General features: G+C 59.1%; 1 protein-coding gene across 5 annotated transcripts; it reads right to left on the bottom strand.

Moving 5' to 3' along the window:
- Positions 1–634: 634 nt before the first annotated feature.
- PTPN7 (protein tyrosine phosphatase non-receptor type 7) lies at positions 635–16,253 on the bottom strand. Of its 5 annotated transcripts, XM_041721301.2 has the most exons (12): positions 15,998–16,253; positions 15,740–15,884; positions 12,144–12,193; positions 8,418–8,646; positions 7,889–8,072; positions 7,379–7,463; positions 6,782–6,858; positions 4,218–4,355; positions 3,338–3,448; positions 2,627–2,784; positions 1,674–1,787; positions 635–1,154 (listed from the first exon to the last, which is right to left on the bottom strand). In XM_041721301.2, the coding sequence occupies exons 4-12, from the start codon at positions 8,546–8,548 to the stop codon at positions 1,061–1,063; spliced, it is 1,092 nt and encodes a 363-aa protein (XP_041577235.2). In that variant the 5' UTR covers positions 8,549–8,646; positions 12,144–12,193; positions 15,740–15,884; positions 15,998–16,253; the 3' UTR covers positions 635–1,060. The 5 variants fall into 5 exon arrangements, with proteins under 5 accessions (XP_041577235.2, XP_030147862.3, XP_012426399.4 ...); XM_030292002.4 differs by having other exon boundaries at positions 15,740–16,253; XM_012570945.5 differs by lacking the exons at positions 12,144–12,193; positions 15,740–15,884; positions 15,998–16,253 and adding an exon at positions 11,643–11,776.
- Positions 16,254–17,798: the final 1,545 nt, after the last annotated feature.

The following is a 17,798-nucleotide window of genomic DNA, read 5'->3' as shown; positions in this document are numbered from 1 at the left end:
ACAGTACTTCAAAATCTTTCACAGTGTATTTCCATCTCTATGCTTTACAACAAAATGTTTTTCTGTCTTCTATTTTTTTCCCCCTGGATTTATCAGTTACAAAGACAACCTTATAAAACCCAAATATTATTTTGTTCCAATTTCAGAAAAAAACCCCAAGAATTCAAAATCCCCACCCTCATGTAACAAAAGGGAATTGGGAACACATCACTTGCAAATCTCCCCTGCTAGAGAGAGGGGAGGTCTGGGTTGAATATTGGGGAAAATTTCCTCCCTGAAGGGTGGTCAGGCAATGGCACAGGCTGCCCAGGGAGGTGGGAGACCCACCATCCCTGGAAGTGTTCAAGAAACAAATATATATGGCAATTCAATATACAGTTCAGTGTGCACAGTGGGGTCTGATCAGAGGTTGGACTCAATGATCTTGGAGGTCTTTTCCAACCTTAATAATTCTATGGTTGTACTTTGAGGCTGTTGAGAAGGTGTTGGCTGAAGGTGGAGAGGAGGAAAGCAAGCTGTGGAACGCTGTTAGCTGACCGTGCACGAAGCCATCGAGGTGTGTCTTTAGCAAGAAGAGTTTAGTGGTGCATGTTTGGAGCAAGCCCAGCCCTGCCAACAAAGGATGCCCAGCCAGGACAGAGACTCCATTTATTTCAGGATAATTCCACCAGTGCTGTGTCTAACAGGGTGGACATTTGTCTGCAGCTGAAAGGGAAACCATGGTCCCAGCATCTGCCAGCTGCAGTTCCTCTGCACATCTTGCTTTTCTGGTTCAGGATCTTGCACCTCTCGAAAGCCAAAGCTGCTTTCTGTGAGTGAAATCCGCCTGGAGCCAGTAGCAGTGGCCACCTCGAGCACCCAGTGCACCACCTCACCTTGCTCATCCCCAGGTCCAAAGCCACCGTGGCCGTGGGTTGGCTCAGCTGTACTCATCCCCAGGGATGTTCACGCTGCTGCTCTGTGGCCTGGCAGCGTCAGGAGAGGTTTTGGTGAAGGTATCCCCGAGGCTGGTGCAGGAGAGGTCGGAGCAGGGAGCCACAAGGCCGGGGGGAGCCCTGCACTAGCGGCCTGCCCCCTCTGGCAGCTGGGAAGCGAAGAGAGCTAGCGTGTGATGGAGGAACTGGTACTGCTCGCTCGTCTGGATCATCCCACCTCTGCAAGGGAAAGGCAGGGCCCACTGACGCTTCACCACACACAGAACCCTGCTCCCAGGGCACAAATATTCCCGCTTCACCAGCCATGTCGAGATGCCTCTGAAACAGGCACCAGAGCAGCCCAAAGAAGAGAGGGGTTCAGAAGCATTGCTGGGCTGTTCTAAATGAGATTAGGAGCTGATTTGGTGCTAATTTTCACCTGTACTTCTTGAAAAGCGGCCAGGTGGAGTGTTTCTGGATTTAGTGGCTGAGCTGGAAGGGAGGAGCAGATGGCTGCCAGGTTGAGAGCCCCTCTCCTCTCCCTCATGTCAGAGCTACAAAAGCTCTGACTGCAGAACCAGCCTGGCACTGGGGATTGTTTGCTATCCACACACCCGCATCCCCCAGCCACCCTTCTGGTTTCCATCAGAAATAGTCCCCATGCCTTCCCCATGTCTCTGCCACATCTGTCCCAAGCCCTGCTCTCAGGCTTGGCACCCAGCAGGACCCTCCAAGGAGCCCCCTGCTCTGTGTACCCACCTGTCTATGCGCAGATGGCACACGATTCCAAGGATATCCACCTCCCCCTTGTCCCGCAGCTGCTGGCACCCGATCCTGGTGGCAATGAAGCAGCCGGTGCGGCCGATGCCCGCGCTGCAGGGCAGACACAGCTGGGTGAGCACCCACAGCACCACTGCCTGCACTCGCACTGCTGAGCTGGCTGCACTCCTGGATTGCTTTGCTGGGATTTCTTCCTAGAGGGATGCTGGGCCCTGGCCCCAGCTGCCAGGCCGAGCTTCTTAAGCAGGCAACAAAAGCTGTGGGGGCTGGGGTCACTCTGCCACGGCAAGGAGTTCTTGCCATGTGGCACAGCCCGGCTGAGGCTGCTCTGGAAGCACAAAACCAGTCTGTGCCCATCCCTGTGCAGTGCAGGGGGCCCTGCAGCCCCCTCCCTCCCAGCTGGGCTCTAACCCCAGCTTTGCACTCAGCCTGCAGCAGTGCATGCTGCACATTCCCTAGGGACAACCGAGAGCTCTGCTCCACTGTCCCCAAATTCACTCAGCAAGGAGAGAACAGGCAGAGGCCACCTCCTGCAGGAGGGTTGTCCTGAAACAAGGCTCCACATCCAAGCCACAGGCCGTGCTTGGTGGCACAGGGAGCAGGAATCACAGAATTACAGAATGGGTCAGGTTCAAAGGGACCAGCCAGGGGCTCACCTGCTTCCATCTCCCTGCTCAAGCAGGATCTTCCACAGCAGGAGTTGTGTGGGTCCCAAATGCAGACCCCTCCTGCTCCCTCCCTGCTGGACCCCAGTGCAGGATATGCCACTCTAATGCCACCATCCTGCTGCCAGGACAGGAGCTGCAGATTGGCAGCTCTGCTGGAGGGTGGCTGTGCATTTCTGCACCACCGTGGGACCTGTGTGAGCACTCACGTGGGATTGACCCCAAGGAGAAGCACAGGCAGGGCTCAGGTGAGCTGCAAGCTCTTACCTGCAGTGCACCACGATGGGCCCCGGGCTGGCTGCAGTCTGCAGAGCCTCCTCCACCTTGGACACCAGGTGCAGCAGGGGCTTGGCTGACTCGGGTGTCTGCTGGTCCGGCCAGGAAGGGAAGAGGATGTGTTTGACCTTGCGGCTTTCCTCCCCAAGCTTTTCCAGCACAGAACAAAGAGAAATGGGGATGTGAGGGCACGGGCCAAATGACACGGGGAGTTCAGCCCAAGCAGGGGTCAAGCAGCCCGTACCCATCTCAGCCACTCTCCTCCTGAATCCCTCTTTGAGCCTCTGCCAGGCATGAGGGAGAGACCCCCGGGCCAGAGACAACGGGTGTGCCCCATGCCAGAGGGTTCCAATGCTGCCCCCAGAGCGCAGGCACAGCAAGCCAGACCCTTTGGGCTGGTGTCAGCCCAGGGTGACACAGAGAGCCCATGGGCCAGGGCCCAACAGCACAGTGCAAAAACACGGGGCTGGTGCTGCTCTGCCCAGCTGACCTTTCTCCCCTGTGCCCCAGGGCTGGCTCCTGCTCCCTCCCAGCCTCTCCAGGCTCTGCACACCCCTCCTCTGGCAGGGGCCTGCTGAGAATCATGAACCCTCCTCTTTCCTGTCACGGGGCATTGCCATCTCACTAGAGATCCCAGGGGTGTCCGGGGCACTGCTGGGCCCAGCGTGCCCCCTCTGTGCCCAGGATGAGGCTCAGACCCACCTGGATGGAGAGGTCCCGCACCACGTACTCCACAGACTCGCTCACCCCCTGCACCTGGATGGTGAAGGGGCCATAGGTGCCCTCCTTCTCGGGCCAGTAGTGGACACATTTCTGGAGAAGAAGGCAGGTTTGTGGCTGTGGAGGTGCTCAAGGCACCCACTGGATGTTTGAACTGTGCTTGAGTTAGTGTTCTTGGGAGGGGGCAGCACCTTAGGGGTGCTAGGGGAGTGGGGAAGGTGGATGCAGAGTTATACAGAGGGAAAGCAAAGAAAGGACAGATCCCTGCCCCTGCATCTGCTGCCCTGCACCCTCTCCCCTGCCCTGCCCTGGCTTTCAGGCCCCAGGGGTGCATATCCCTGCTCAGCCCAGGAAACTTCCAGATGCAGCAGGACCCAGGGCACAGGGAGGCTGTCGGCTGGGGGAGAAGGGAGCAAGGACATGGCCAGGAAAGAGTATCCAGTTCTCAGTTGCCCCAGGCAGGTGCTGTTGGCTCCCATCCCAGAAGCAGAAGCAGTGGGCAGCAGTGCCCCTCTGGCTCTCCAGAGCTCTCCCCTGGGCTGGATCCCCTGGCTGAGAGCTCTCAGCCTAGGGGAGAGCTGGGGGGCCAGGGGAGCACTGCTGCCCACTGCTTCTGCCCCATCCCTGGGGGCTGCCCTGATACCCAGCTGGTAAAGCGTGCCCAGAGCACACAGCCACGTGAGGAGGAATATTGCCAGACAGCGCCAAGGCTGCAGCTCTGGGCATCTCCTCCTCCACTTGTGATTCAGCAGGGCACCCTCGGAGACGGAAGCACAACCAGTGGGTGCACAGCCCCACATCTGGCCTGACACAGCCCTGCACTGTCAGCAGCAGCCCTGGGCCGGGCCAGGCTCGGTGGTACCTCCTTGCGCTCCTGGAGCTCGGTGATCATGACGATGAGAGGAGCCTCCTCCTGCCACACCATCTGCCAGAAGTCGCTGACGGTGCTCAGCAGCGGTCCCTGCGTGGCGATGTACTCCCGGGGCCGCCCCGCGTAGCCCTGCCGAGCACAGCCTGTCAGGGGACAGGGCCACCCTGGGGCCACCGGCGCTGTCCCCAACTCCCTCCAGCCCTCACCGCGCTTTTCCCCTTCATGGTTTAGAGGCTGAGCCACACATGCTGTTTCCTGCTAAACCTGTCCTTAAAATGCTTTTGTAGATCTGCTGAGGAGCCACCAGGCATCGTCCCCAACTCGTCCCATCGTACAGCAGCAAATCCATGCAGCTGGCCTTGCACACCCAAGTGCACTATCAGTGTGACAATCAGCGCCATGGATGGCTTGGTGAGGCAAAGCTCACACAAGGAGCTGTTCCTCACTGTGGCCATTCCCACAAGGACAAGCAGGAATCCCTGCTTCACAGCTCCAGGCATCCTCTGTCTCCAGACACTTCTGGTATAAAATTGCCAAAGGTATAGAAAATCCAGGCCTTCTCAGCAGTCTGCTGATGGTTTGGTCTCACACCAAAGTTGTACTGGCCCAGCTATGAGACAGGAATGTTTTCAGGAAAATTTCACAGAGCCCTATTTTCATGCCTTGAAATGATTTATTTTTCCTATGAAATGTGATTTTCCATTCAGGAGACCTGGGGATATCAACCCTGGGAATTCCACCTTCCCCCCACAGCCATGCTCAAAAACATTTCATGGAATGCCATCAGCAGGAAGAGCATCAATGCCAGGTGGGGCTGATGTGATCAAACCCCTGCAGAGCCCTCCCAAATTCCTGTGCCTCCCAGGCATGCCCAGGCAGGCTGGCTTGCCCATTTTCTGATGTGCCCATAAATTCCTGCACCGCTACACCTTTGAAGAGGCAAGGGGGAGGAAGGGCTCAGGAAATACCAGCTGCACACAGGGGTGTGTGGGCACAGGTGTGCTCAGTGTACACACCTGTGTGCAGGTGTGTATTCCACAGGGACTGGCAGTGCTTGTGCATTGCCAGCAGTCAGGTGAGACACAGGGGATGCAAAAAGAGGGGGAGATGTTGGAATTCTGGAGGTTGAGAGTTCTAAACTTTCTCTGCTGACAGACTCTGACCCCCAGGGGAACACTGTGTTTGACCTGGGGCCATAGAGAGGGCTTCCAAAATTGATTGATAGCACTGGGATTATGAGTGTGTAGTTTAGTTAGAAGTGTGTAATATCACTGAGTAGAAAACTTAAGTTTAGAGTTTTAGAATACAATAATATATATAGAACTAAAATAGAAATTTTAAAGCAGCTACTAGTCCTTCTTCTTCACCTTCTTCTTCATAAGTTTTAGTAGTGTTTTGTAATTAGACAAAAAAGCCCGCATTGCAGACTTTGAGTAATTATTAGAGTTATCGAATTAAAAGTGAAAATAATTTAGGTGTCATTTCTTAATTAAATCGTTGAACCTTAAAAGACCTTGTGAAGAAAAGCCCAGCATCCCCAGGTGCCCCATGTCCTGGGGCAGAGTAGGGACAGTGCCAGTGTCACCTGATGTGCAGCTGCCAGACTGCTCAGGAAGACCCAGCCCCTCTGCTGCCCGTGGCCCAGCTGCCCCTGGAGCTCCCCGCAGCTCTGGGCACAGCGTTCCTGTCTCAAAGGAGCACCCTCCGTGCTGGCTGCTGCCGTGCATCTGAGCCACAAGCACCATCAGAACAGAAACGCTCCTGACTGCCTCCAGCTCCACCTCCCAGGGGTTTGTCTGTCACCCCAGACAGCATTTTTGGTGGGCTGCTTTTCCAAGTCCTGCTTTCCCTCGCTGCTAGGCACTCACAGCACCCACAGCCTGGGCAGCCCCAAGGGCAGGGTGCTGCAGTGGGATCACTCACTCAGCAGGAAGCCTGCCAGGCAAAGCTGGCACCCGGCTCACATGGGATCCCGTTCTGGCAGAGAGCACAGCCTGGAAGGGTTTGCACAGGGATGCAATCAAAACCAAGTTGTCTAAGTAACACCCTAGGGTCTGAGGATTTCTCAGTTTCTGGAAAGGAGCCCCACCACGAGCCAAAAATAAACCACACCCCATCTTCATAGCTCCCTTCCTGGGAAACTGCAGCAAGCTCCCTGAGCAGAGAGGAAATGCCAGGCTGTGTGAGGTTTGAGGATCTCTGAGCTGCCACAACCTGCTGGCACAGCTTGCCTCCCATGGCTTTGCCAGACAATGGGCCAGTGTGTGAGGAGGAGATGGAGAAGCCACTGCAAGGGAGCCTTTTGGGGTGCTCAGTGTGCCCAGGAGCCGAGAGCAGCTCCCTTGTGAGACTCTCCCACCACTGGAACAGCGAATCTGCCCTGTGCAGATGGAGCCACATCTCTCCAGCTCCACCAGGAGTGGCAAGCTAAGTCTGCTGCCCCAGGGCAGCCACAGGAGAGCAGGTGAGGGTGCCCCAGCATGTGTGACCCAGTGTGGCACCTGCAGCCCGATGCCCTGTGAGCCCTGGGCTGCAGGCCCTGGGAGGACACTCACTGTGATGTAGTTGGCATTTATGTAGCTGTCTTCCTCCTGGCTTCCAGCCCTCCTGAGGCAGACCCGGCTCTCAGGATCTGAAAGATGTCACAGGTCTCACCCAAGGGACTGATCCTGCCCATCCTCCCTGCCTCGACCTCCAGGGCTGGAGGCTGAGTCCTGCTGCTCCGTGCCGTGCCCAGAGCTGTCTGCACCCTCCCTCAGGCCTGTTCTTGTCCCATTTCAGCCTCACTCCCCTGGCAGGGCACAGCCCAAACCTGCAGGTGCCATAGTGAGCAGGTGGGCAACTCGCCTGCAGTCATTCCCCAGGACGTCCCACAGACCCTGACTGGAGCCCAGCTGAGTCCCTCCAGAACACCCTCAGCCTTTACACCCTTAGGACCATGCCAGGCCCCACGAGTGCTGCACACGTGGGTAGGACAGCCCTGGAGCAGCTCCCCATGTACCCCCCAGCGCTGTGTACCTCTGGAACATGGCACCCAGCTCCACACAAGGAGAAGCAACAGCACCCCGGGGTGCCCACCCCAGTGCCAGGGCTGCTCTGAGACATCCCTCACCCACAGGAAAACACAGGCAAAGGGACACAGTGGCACGTACTGGGGAGAATGGTTTTGTATCTGTCCTTGAAAGCACGTCCAGGGATTTCCAGCTCCTCCGGACTCACGAAGTTGGGTGGGATTTTCTGCAGGGGGAGAAAACAGCCATGAGGAAAAGCCCATTGCTGCCACTCGTGTCCCCTGGTGGTGGCAGACCTGGCTGCCCAGCAGGGCAGAGCTGACCCAGGGGCATCACCAGGGCTGCCAGCTCCTGGGATGAGTCCTGTCTTCACTCCAGCTGTGGTGGGACTCCTTCCAGAGAGGCAGTGCTGGGAGAAGAGCATGGCATGGAAGGGTAGGACAGGGTTTTCCAGGGACCCCAACAGGACACCAAGGAGCAGGTGGGACGTGGGCACCCCTCCCCTCTGTTTGCCCACACTGTCTGCACTCCCCCTGGGGCTGTGGGCACAGCTGGGCTCAGAGCCCCATGTTCACCCCTGCCAGTCCCACCACTGCCATCCCCTGCCGCCCCTCCTGTGAGGAGGGAGAAGGAAAACAGTGATCATCGCACCGAAAACTCCTCCTGGAGCTGTGCCAGGCTCTGAGCGTGCTGCTGCAGCTCCTGTTTCCTCAGCACGTGGCTGGACGTCCTCAGAAACTGCAGCGTGATGTCCCGTGGCGTGCAGACAGGCTGGATGGGCTCCACGTTCCCTAGAGAGCTCATATCCAGCACCAGTGACACGTTGGAGCCCCTCCTGCAAGGTACAGGGGTCCCTGGCTGACCTACTGCCACCCTGGGACACAAGGACAGCCCACCCCACAGCAGCCCCAGGTAAAACCACCCCACACTGAGCAAAGGCCAGAGGGAGACCCCAGCAGATGGGGAGGAACAAGGAATTAGCTGAACATTTTGCCTTTCTGCTGGGAAGCCCCTGAAGGACTGAAGGTGTCAGGATCTGTCTTGGGCTAGGTGGGGCCAGGGCTGCCTCCACACTCAGAGCTGGCACCTGCAGGTGCTGGCAGGCAGAGGGCTGGCAGGAAGGAGTGTTAGGGGAGCCCTGGGGATGAGCAGTGCCACGGGCACCCCGAGGCACACTCACCTCTCCTGGAGTCGCACGTGCTTCTTGGCAGAGGGACTGGGCTTGTCCTGCTTGTCCATGTCCGCTGCAGCTGCCCGGGCTGCCAGGCTGCCCCTATCGACTCTGGAGCACACCAAGCAGGCTTGGACCATGCTGCAGCAACCACAGAGCCCTCGAAATGAAGCACAGCAGGGCCACACGGGGGGCTCTCAGCTCCTGGGAGATCATGGAGCCATCAGAGGAGAAGCAGCTGGAAAAGAAAATCAGATCTGAGAGATACCACAAGGCTGGATGGAACCCCCACAGACGGTCTGCAAGCAAGGGATGGATTTTAAGTGCTCAGGACTTTAAGTTCTGGAAGCAGGACCCCCAGCCCCTGTATCCAGGCAGATTCCTGAAGAGGTCCCAGCAGAGTCACCCTCGGGGCTGCAGCCCACACTGGTGACCCTGGGCATGGCACAAGGGCCATCTGCTTCCCTGAGGGGAGGACAGCCACCCTGTGGTGGCAGGGCAGGTCTGGTTTGGGGGAGCCCCAGGTTCTCTCCCTCCATGGAAGCACAGGGCCTGTGTTCCCAGCCCTTCCCCAGCACACGGTGGGGAACAGTGAGCGCTGGAATGCCTGGGCACAGCGGTGCTCAGCAGGTGACACGAGGTGGCTGTAGCCACTGCAGGGAGTCTGGCCATCTCCTGCTGCAGGGACACACAGACCAGGCACCCTCAACAGCCTCAACAGCTTCTTCCATCCTGCAGGTCACAGCAAGTGTCAAGAGGAAACTGCTTTATCTGGGTGCTTGAGCAAAAGGCCATGGGGCAGCCAGCTGGGGAAGGTGCCAGACATCCTCCATCACCAGCCACAGGCCAGCCCCTGGCAGGGCTGGGGAGATGCAGGTGATACTGACTCACCTCTGGGCACAGCTCCTCATAGTGCAGCAGCACCCTGGGATCCTGAGCCTCCTTCGCATCCCCTGCTTCCTCCCTGAGGAGGAGCCAGACCCACGGAGGCAGGGAATGATGCAGAGTCAGAGCTCTGAGTGGGCAAAGAGCGGGATCCCAGGCAGCCCAGCTGCTCAGGGAGGTCTTGTGGGGAGCTGGTGTCCACATGGTGGTTTGGAACACAGCGAGGGCAGGAGCTGCTCCCCAGGATTCCCTGCTGCCTGCCCAGTGGCATTTCTGGGAGTGACAATGCCACCCCTGCCACTCACACCATCCCCGTGCCCCACGCAGGGTGTTCTCAGTCCAGGCAGGACAAGAGCAGCTGCTGAGCAGAGTCAGCCCAGGCTCCCATCCCAGCGTGGCCAGGAAACACCTGGGAGATGCCCAGGGAAGCCTGGCACTGCCAGCACCTGCAGGGAGAGCTCTTGCATGGCCTGCCCAGCATCCCAGCCTGCCTGGCACTGCCATCCACACGCACGTGCCCACTGCCCCTGCACGGGCGCTGCCCGGGGCTCCCCTGCCCAGCCTGGCACTGCCCGGGGCTCTCCTGTCCAGCTTGGCTGGCCTGGCACTGCCTGAGGCTCTCCTGTCCAGCCTGTCCAGCCTGGCAGTGCCCAGGGCTCTCCTGTCCAGCCTGTCCAGCCTGGCGCTGCCCAGGGCTCCCCTGCCCAGCCTGGCACTGCCCAGGGCTCTCCTGTCCAGCCTGTTCAGCCTGGTGCTGCCCAGGGCTCTCCTGTCCAGCCTGTCCAGCCTGGCACTGCCAGGGCTCTCCTGCCCAGCCTGGCACTGCCAGGGCTCTCCTCTCCAGCCTGTCCAGCCTGGTGCTGCCCAGGGCTCTCCTGTCCAGCCTGGCACTGCCCAGGGCTCTCCTGTCCAGCCTGTCCAGCTTGGCACTGCCCAGGGCTCTCCTGTCCAGCCTGTCCAGCCTGGCACTGCCCAGGGCTCTCCTGCCCAGCCTGGCAGTGCCCAGGGCTCTCCTGCCCAGACTGTCCAGCCTGGCACTGCCCGGGGCTCTCCTGTCCAGCCTGTCCAGCCTGGCACTGCCCAGGGCTCTCCTGTCCAGCCTGTCCAGCCTGGCACTGCCCAGGGCTCTCCTGTCCAGCCTGTCCAGCCTGGCACTGCCCAGGGCTCTCCTGTCCAGCCTGGCTGCCCTGGCAGTGCCCAGGGCTCTCCTGTCCAGCCTGTCCAGCCTGGTGCTGCCTACCTGCTGCCCTCGGCGAGGGCTCCTGTGTCCTGGCACGGGCCCGCGGGCACCGTGCGCTGTCGGCCTGACACCACGGTTTGAAAGTGTTCAGGAAGCTGCTTATCAAAGGAGCTGCTGCCTCTGCCTCTGCTGCTTCCTCTCCCTCCTTCTCCCCCACCCCGGCTGCCGCCCACACACATACCGGCCACATGTCTGCAGCTCGGCTCTGCCCGCACGCCCAGCCCGCCCGCGGGCACGGCCTGGCCTCCCCAGGACCCCGGCCTGGCCTCCCCAGGACTCCGGCCTGGCTCTGCAGGCAGCTCTGATGGGGCTGGACTGTGCTTGGTGCCCGCTGTGACACAGCGCTGGTGCCACCCGTGGGGCACGGAGGGGTGGGCATGGGAGAGCAGCCGTGGGGCCGCTGCAGGAGGTGTGAGGCAGGGTGCTCGGCATGGCGCCGTGGGGCTGCTCGGGGGGCACCACACCCCACTGGCCCCACGGCAAGCCAGGATGAATCCTCCCGTGCCTGCTGTCCTCTTGCCCAGGTCGTGGCTTGGTTGTTCCCCATCCCCCTGGAATGTTCCAGAGCTCACTCGGTGCCTCTCGCCCTCAGTGCCTCCCGCCCTCAGTGCCTCTCACCTTCAGTGCCTCTCACCCTCTCACCCTCAGTGCCTCTCGCCCTCAGTGCCTCTCGCCCTCAGGTCCTCTCCCCTCAGTGCCTCTCCCCTCAGTGCCTCTCGCCCTCAGTGTCTCTCCCCTCAGTGCCTCTCACCCTCAGTGCCTCTCACCCTCAGTGCCTCTCACCCTCAGTGCCTCTCACCCTCAGTGCCTCTCACCCTCTCACCCTCAGTGCCTCTCCCCTCAGTGCCTCTCACCCTCAGTGCCTCTCCCCTCAGTGCCTCTCCCCTCAGTGCCTCTCCCCTCAGTGCCTCTCATCCTCAGTGCCTCTCCCCTCAGTGCCTCTCCCCTCAGTGCCTCTCACCCTCTCCCCTCAGTGCCTCTCCCCTCAGTGCCTCTCCCCTCAGTGCCTCTCACCCTCATGCCTGCCTGCGTGCCCCTTGTGCCACCCCACTGTCCCAACCCTGCCCACGTGGGGACACCCCTCTGCACCCACGAGCACCCCTGGGTACCTCAGGGTAGGACAGGTGGGCTCCCCCTCCCCAGCAGGGAAGGGCAGGGCTGTATTTGGGGTCGCAGGTCCCTGGGGCCTGGCTCAGGTAGGTCAGGTCTGCCCCTGGGGCTCTGCACATCCTCGCTGACACATCCCCACTGCTCTTCCTGTTTGCTCTGCCGGGCTCTGCACGCTTCCTTCCTCCTCAGCCCCCACCCCGCTGCGCTGCAGCAGCTCCCGCTGCACCCCAACAGCCCCACAGACCCCAAACACCTTTCCCCTGTCTTCTCCGAGGGCTGCTCTGGCCAGAGCCACCCCAGCCGGCTCCCGGAGGTGACTGTGCTGTCACCTGTATGGAGAGCTGTGTGTCTGTGCACACCTGTGTGCTTGCAGGTGTGCCAGAACAGCAGCTTCCCTGGGCAGCCCTGCCAGTGCCCAAGCTCCAGAGCAAAGTGCTGGGCTTGGCCAGCAGCAGAACAGCCTTATCCTGGAGAAAGGGCCACCAGCACCTGTGTCTTACCTGCAGATCCTACAGTGGCTGGAGGATAGGCTGAGGAATTGTTCTGTGCCCTGTGTGGGATGAAAGAACACATCTGTAAGGCCTGGAGGCAGCCCCACCACACACTGCCCTTCCTTCCCCCTGTCCCTGCCAGAGCTCAGCAATTCCTGGCATGAACAGCACTGTGAGACTTAGCAAGGTGTCTGCAGAAACTTCCAGAAGGATCCAGGGTAAACAAACCAGGTTCTTGCTGGAGTAACAGGCTGTCAGACATGCAGAGACTTCCTGAGGCTGGGACTGTGTCTGTACTCTCAGTGTGGAGGGCACTTGTCCCATCTGGGTGTCTTGGAGCTTAAGGAGTTCCTGAGGAGAGTGTCTCGGGTGGGAAATGGGGGTGTGCATTCTGTCACCATCTGTCAGAGCTGGGGCAGCTCTCTGCTGTTCATTGGGCACTTTTCTTTATCTCTCCCATGGCCAATCCTCCCTCCACGAGATCTCTTCAATTATTAATTCTCTTCTGTTCATGGCCACTGAGTGTCCCTGCATGGCTGAGAAAATTCCATCATCCCATGGGGAGATGCTTTGCCCAGGGGAGGAGCCCAGAATTCCTACCTGGATCCAATCTGACCTGGGAACAGCACAGCAGCCTTTGCCCCCTGCATTCCCAGAGGAGCAGCTTTCTCCCCACTGCATTCCCAGAGGAGCAGCTTTCTTCCCACTGCATTCCCAGAGGAGCAGCTTTCTTCCCACTGCATTCCCAGAGGAGCAGCTTTCTTCCCACTGCATTCCCAGAGGAGCAGCTTTCTTCCCCACTGCATTCCCAGAGGAGCAGCTTTCTTCCCACTGCATTCCCAGAGGAGCCCAGGCCCATCTCCCCCAGCCCTGGAGCTCCAGAGGAAAACTCCCCCCTTGTGCAGGATCCTGCTCCAGCAGAAGCACAGCTGGCACTGCAGGAGGGCTGAGCCACCCTGGGATGGGGCTGCTGCCACCTCCCTGCCCCACAGGGGGTCAGAGCCTGTTCTGACTCTGGAAGTGGTTTGTTTTCTTTTTTGTACTATTACATTTGTATTTTTAGTTTTCCTATAAAAGACCTGTTATTCCTACTCCCATCTCTTTGCCTGAGAGCCCCTTAATTTTAAAATTATACTAACTTGTAGGGAGGGACATTTTCCATTTCAAGGGAGGCTCCTGCCTTCCTCAGCAGACACCTGGCTTTTCAAACCAAGACATTCCTCCTGCCAGGTTCTGCCTTGGTCATGAAATGCCCCTGGATGCTGCAGAGAAGATGCTGATGCACTTCCTTTGCAAAATTACTTATTTGGTAATTTGGTCATGACAAAGGACCCCACTCAGGGTAAAAGAGGAAGATGAGATGCTGGGATGCAGTGCATCCTCTGCCTCTGAAGCATCACAACACCAAGGTCCTCATGCTCAGGGATGTCCTCAGGAAAGCCTTGCAGCACCTCCCCTTGGCTGCTGACAGAGCTCCCCGTGCTGCTGCCTTGGCTCTGCCAGTCACATACCTGCCTGTGCTGGCTGCAGCTAAGCAGGACACCCAGGATGCCACCTCTGGAATTGCACCTGGTCCCTTGGGCTGCTCCTTCTGCAGAAAACTTCGATGGAGACTGAAGGGACTGGGTGAAGGGCCATGGCCACTCAGCCAGGATAGGAGGAACGCAGTAGGGATGTTGTGTGGGGATGTGCCATGGCCCAGGCTCCTAGGAGCTGGAAAGTTTGCACTGCTGAGATGTCCTGACCCTTACACACCTCTGATGGTGCACAGCTGGAGCCCAGTGTGCTCCCACCTGCCTGCATGGCTACTCCTCCTCCCCTCTGCCAAAGCTCCAGCGTCTGAGGAGGTGCATTTGAAGGGAGAGCATGGAGGGGACACAGATCTGTGGAGACCCACAGCACGAAAATGAAGGTGCTGGTGGAAAATGAGGCATGAGCTGATAGACAGAGACTGGATGTGAGACCAAGAGCAGAGGGAGTCAGAACACACTGCTTGCCCCAGGGCATTTTTCAGTTCTCAGTGCCACCTGGGCAGCAAGCTGTCCCCTGTACCTTGTTGCACCCACCTACGTCTGCTGCCCTCCCAGGACTGAGCCCTGCCCCTCCTCCTGCCCGCTGGGCACAGGGCGGGTGCACACCCACACCTGCAGATGTCCCTGGTCACCCATCAGTGCCCATCCGTGCTGGTGGGCAGAGACCTTGAGCAGGGAAATGCAGCCATGCCCTTCCTCCCCACAAATGCACCTTTGGGTGCATCACTTCTGGTCACCTCTGAGCCCGTTTGGAAGGTGATGCTGCCAGCTGGCTCCTCCTGAGGGAGCCTGGCTGGGCTCCCAGAGGGGTGCAGGGGGAGCAGGGAGCTGGGAGATGCTCTGGCCAGGGCTCACAGAGGGGTGCAGGGGGAGCAGAGGGCTGGGAGATGCTCTGGCCAGGGCTCACAGAGGGGTGCAGGGGGAGCAGGGAGCTGGGAGATGCTCTGGCCAGGACGATGCCTTTTGTCTGCAGCCCTGCTTGTCTCATGTCACATCCCCTCTGCAGCAGCTGCATCAGCCTGGCCTGGGGAGCAGAGCTGCTGGATCCAGGGACTGCTGGGGCCAGAGAGGACCTGGCTTTAAGGGGAGATGGTGTCCAGGCTGGGGCAGATTCCAGCTCAGGGTCAGTTTGCTGTAAGGACAGGACCAGGACACCAGGACAGCCACTGCAATCTGGTGTGAGTGAAGAGGAACCTGACAGTCTCCAGGGACAAAACCAGGAGGGGATGGGAGGAAGGAAATGGCTCCAGACAGGTCACTGCTGTGCCCCTTACCTTCCTGCCTCCCTCCCCTGGTGGGGAAGGACTGGTGAGGTCCCAGAACAGGAACATCCCTTGTCCCACAGCATTCCTTCCTGCTCTGACCTTGGTGGCAGTGGGGTGTCAGGGGTGATGGTGATGCCCAGAGTGGTGCTGGGAGGGTTGGTGATGGAGGGATGCACATGGTGGGAGAGTGCCAGCTGTTACCACACCAGCCATTCACCCTGGCCCGACCAGGGATGTGCCACACATGGGATCCCCTGTGTCCTCTGTCCGTGAACATCTGTGCATTAGGAATATCTGTTGGGATGTAAGGACTAGAGAGATCTGTGACACAGTCTCAAGGACCTCATAGAGTCCTTATAGGGGTGGCTTTACTTTCAGCAAGATATAGGATCCCTATGGAGTTTGTGCTCTGGAAAGGAAGATCTGGATTTATCCCTGACTGGCATTTGCCGTTCGTTCACTTGCGTTTTAAAACTCCAGTTCCATGGGGTCATCTTGCACCTCTGGCCATGATTTCATAGCCAGTTCCCTCTGTGCAAAGAGCACCTTCCAGCTCCAGACTGGGACCTGTTTTCCCACTAATGACCAGCCAATCCTTATGCCCATTTCTGCCCCAAAGCCTGGACAGAGCATGGGACCCTCAGCCAGCCTCCCTGCCCGGATCCACCCCCCAGCACCTCTCCTCACCCTCTCCACACAGCCCCAAAGTCACCTCAGCCTGGGCAGGCACTGAGCTGGCACCCAAAGCACAGACACTGCCCCCAACACTTTCATCCCCAGGCTGCCGATCACACCACGGCTTTGTCACCTCTGGGTCCGGCACTCAGGAAGGGACAGTTCTGCTTCCGTGGCCTTGGCTGGTGGTCAGGATGTCCTGCGGGCTGCCGGCATCAGCTCTCCTCCGCTGCCTGAGCATCGCTCGCAGCCGTGAAGGTGAAGCAGCCGCCTGGGGACTGAGCAGACGCTCTGCGAGCTGCCCGAGGCGCTGCCGGCAGGGCACGGCGGGATGGTGCAGCCGCGCCGAGCATCCCGCAGAGCCGCGGGCACCGAGCCTCCGGCACCTCACCTTGCCGGGCTGGGCCGGGCAGCCGCGGGAAGCAGCCCGGCCCCGCCGATGGCTTCTCCGAGAGCAGCGGCTCCTGTTCCAGCGTCCTCCACGGGAGCGCGTTCCCAAGGATAGCCCGGCCGGAGCATCCTCCGGGCGGCTGCGGGAGCTCCGCGCTCAGCGCAGCGCTGCCGGCGAGCCCGGAGCATCCCCCGGATGGAGCCGATCCCGGCTGGGTGACCTTCCCCGGCGAGCCCGGAGCATCCCCGCATGGAGCCGATCCCGCCTGGGTGACCTTCCCCGGCGAGCCCGGAGCATCCCCCGGATGGAGCCGATCCCGCCTGGGTGACTTTCCCCGGCGAGCCCGGAGCCCGGGGCATCCCCACATAGAGCCGATCCCGGCTGGGTGACCTTCCCCGCTGCTGCTGCCGGTCCGTGCACAGCCCGCTCCTGCTGCTGCCTGGCTGGAGCTGGGAGCAATTAAGCGATTGCTGGTTCCTTTTGCCAAGGCATTACCGCTGACGCTGCCAGCCCCTGCGCTTCTGCCCTCTCCTCAAGGAGAACCAGAAGCAGAGTTCAGGACCTGGATTTCCTGCTTAACTCTGGCTTGTTTTCTTTGAATCGCTCTGTTTGTTCAGCCTAGAGAAGAGGAGGCTGAGGGGAGACCTTGCTGAGCTCTTCAACATCCTCACGAGGGGCAGCTCCAGGCTCTGCTCTTTGTGACCAGTTACAGGACTAGAGGAAACAGCTGGATCTGTGTCACAGGAGGTTTAAATTATTAAAGGGAAAAGTTTTTCACCCAAAGGGTGGTTGAGCACTGGAGCGGGCTCCCCTGGGAAGTGGCCACAGCTCCGAGCCTGCTTGAGCTCCAGGAGTGTTTGGACAAAGCTCCCAGGCACAGGGTAGGACTGTTGGGGTGTCTGTGCAGGGCCAGGGGTTGGACTTGGTAATCCTGATGGGTTCCTTCCAAATCAGCATATCCTATGGTTCTATGACTGCTGAGTAGAACCATGTTTGGCTTCTGGAATTAGAACTCTCCCGTATCTCCTGCAAACAAACCGAGCTTTCCTCCAAAATTGCCAACAGAAAAGCACAGCTGGGCTGCACCAGCACCACTGGGCTGGGCTAAAACTGATGCAGAGCTGGTGCTGCTGTGGACTAAAGAAGGTGCCTTAGCACAGGAACAGTTCCCCTGGGAAAGGTGATCTCCAGAGTGAAAGTGCTTTATATCAGCTTCGCCTGTTCCTCTCCTCATGTGAGAAGAAGCTCCCCCTGATCATTTTACAGTGGAGGACTGTTCCTAAGCCAGCTGTATAGAATCAGGAAATGACAGAAACATTAAGGTTGAAAAATCCCTCTAAGATCATTAAGTCCAACCATTAACTGACCAGTGCCATGTTCACCACTAAATCGTGTCCCCAGGGAATTAGAATAACGGGGATCTAAGCCAACACATGGGACCAGTCCTCTAAGGTGCTGAGATTTTGACACTGTAGCCAACAAATGCCACTGGAGAAGCCACAGAGGGCTAGCAAGAGCCACAGAATGACTTGGTTACCAGGACAGTCTGCTGGGGACACAGCCCCAGCACTTGTGGCAGCACCTGTCTCATCCATGTGACACTTGGGCTTGTCCTGTGCTTTCCTGGATGCCTCCAAGAGAGCTGTGCTTTTGGAAATGCTGTCAGGAAAATGCTGTGTGCTTCGGTTTCCCCTGGGGAGAGAGCCTTGCTTGGACACCTGTGGGCTGGCCAGGAGGCACACACACATCCCCTCGGGAGGCTCCAGGACACAGAACTGCCTCCAAAAAGAAGACTCCCAGT

This window comes from Taeniopygia guttata, chromosome 26, assembly GCF_048771995.1.
Source record: "Taeniopygia guttata chromosome 26, bTaeGut7.mat, whole genome shotgun sequence".
NCBI lineage: Eukaryota > Metazoa > Chordata > Aves > Passeriformes > Estrildidae > Taeniopygia > Taeniopygia guttata.
The sequence above is the reverse complement of the archived record's forward strand: the minus strand, read 5'-3'. Positions and strand labels throughout refer to the sequence as shown.